The sequence below is a fragment of the Microtus ochrogaster genome, linkage group LG8 (genome assembly GCF_000317375.1).
Source record: "Microtus ochrogaster isolate Prairie Vole_2 linkage group LG8, MicOch1.0, whole genome shotgun sequence".
Taxonomy (NCBI): Eukaryota; Metazoa; Chordata; class Mammalia; order Rodentia; family Cricetidae; genus Microtus; species Microtus ochrogaster.
Genome location: NC_022033.1, coordinates 20,883,991 through 20,885,568, shown reverse-complemented (window position 1 = coordinate 20,885,568; position 1,578 = coordinate 20,883,991). Strand labels below are relative to the sequence as shown.

General features: G+C 42.9%; 1 protein-coding gene across 2 annotated transcripts in view; it reads left to right on the top strand.

The window, feature by feature from the left end:
- Window positions 1-1,578, top strand: part of Rpn2 (ribophorin II) — a 47,448-nt gene that overhangs the window by 21,584 nt on the left and 24,286 nt on the right. For both annotated transcript variants that reach the window (XM_005363026.3, XM_005363025.1), the window contains exon 9: window positions 1,027-1,132. In XM_005363026.3, coding sequence (XP_005363083.1) covers window positions 1,027-1,132 — 106 coding nt within the window. The remainder of the gene's footprint in view (window positions 1-1,026; window positions 1,133-1,578) is intronic.

The window sequence follows — 1,578 nt, the reverse complement described above, 5'->3', positions numbered from 1 at the left end:
CCATAATTTTACTAGCTAGAGTAAAGTGTAGCTACCTCCACACTTTATAGTTCTTTTTGTCAGTCTTTTGGCTATGAATATAAGTACATTTTATTACTTAAATTCTTAGATTTATCTTATTCTATGTATGTGTGCTTTGTTTATGTATGTATATGTGTACTGTATGCTAACCTGATATCCACAGAGGTCAGAAGAGGGCATCAGATCACCTAGAACTAGAGTTACAGATGGTTGTGAGCCATCATGTGGGTGTTGGGGATTGAACCCAGGTCCTCCGCAAGAACAACAAGGGCTCTTAACCACCAAGTCATCTCTTCAGCCCCATGGGTACATTTTAAAAACTGAATGAGAGTCTGTAACTGTGTGTCATGAATAATTGCCCCACGGGATTAAATATTTGTCTCCAATAATTTTAGTGGCTATTTTTGATATGTGTATTTCTCAAAAGTTAAAACTTGGTTTCTATATAAAACCTTATTTAGTATCAATGAATTACTGCCATATGGAGGTTGGGATGGGATATTGGTGAGAACATATTTTTTCCACAGCGGTAAAGGTTTCCCCACTAGACCTCGAATGATCAAGTGAACTTTTCTCTAGGGCAGACTGGTGTGAGTGGTTTTGTTGAGCAGCGTACCAGAGGCTGAGTGGTAGAGCACTGTGCGGCATGCCCTGGGCCCTGGATTCTACCCCACCACTGGGAAATGATTGACAGCAGAGAGTAGTTGAAATCAGACTGGCAGTGGTACCTGTAGCACATTACCATACAGGAAGGCACTACAGGGCTGGACTTTGCGGACCTGGGAGGGGAAGCAAAGAACACTGTACATTAGGAGATGGGCTATCCTGGGTGGTTTTTACCTTTTCCACATTCTTTTGTGACGGAGCTGGAGACTGCTGAGTGGTACAGGGAGGCAACAAGGAGGGGAGTGGCCCTGGACTGTGACAGGGAGATACTTTGTAGCCAATGTGATATATTCAGGACTTCTCTTGAGCTCTTGTTAACCTTCCTGACATTCCCAACAGGGATGTTTTTGAGCTAAACTTCAAGAATGTTAAACTTGCCAGTGGCTACTATGACTTCTCTGTCAGAGTTGAAGGTGACAGCCGCTACATTGCGAACACTGCAGAGGTAGGTGCTTCTCATGTCATCCCTGCTGCCATATTAATATATCTGAGATGACCAAGGCATGTGGTGTACTGACTTCCTTTGTGCCCAGGCTAAGGGAGCCTTGACCTCTTGATCCTCCTGCCTCTGCCCTGGGATTTTAAGCAAGGGCTGCACACTCTTTAGATTTCTTCCTTTTATTCCATCTCTATTTATGTATTGGAAATCTACTGTAGGAATAATGAACTGCCCTCTCCCCTTCGTTTATTTGTACAGTGGAGCTTGTGTAATGAGCTTCTGGGTGTTACAGATGCTATGATCTCACTTAGACCTCCTGTCATCCTGATTTTGCCTTTGAAGATATCCTCAGCTAGACACTTTTGGCATTCTTTTTATTTTATTTTATTTTTTTTTGGTTTTTCGAGACAGGGTTTCTCTGTAGCTTTGGTGCCTGTCCTGGAACTAGCTCT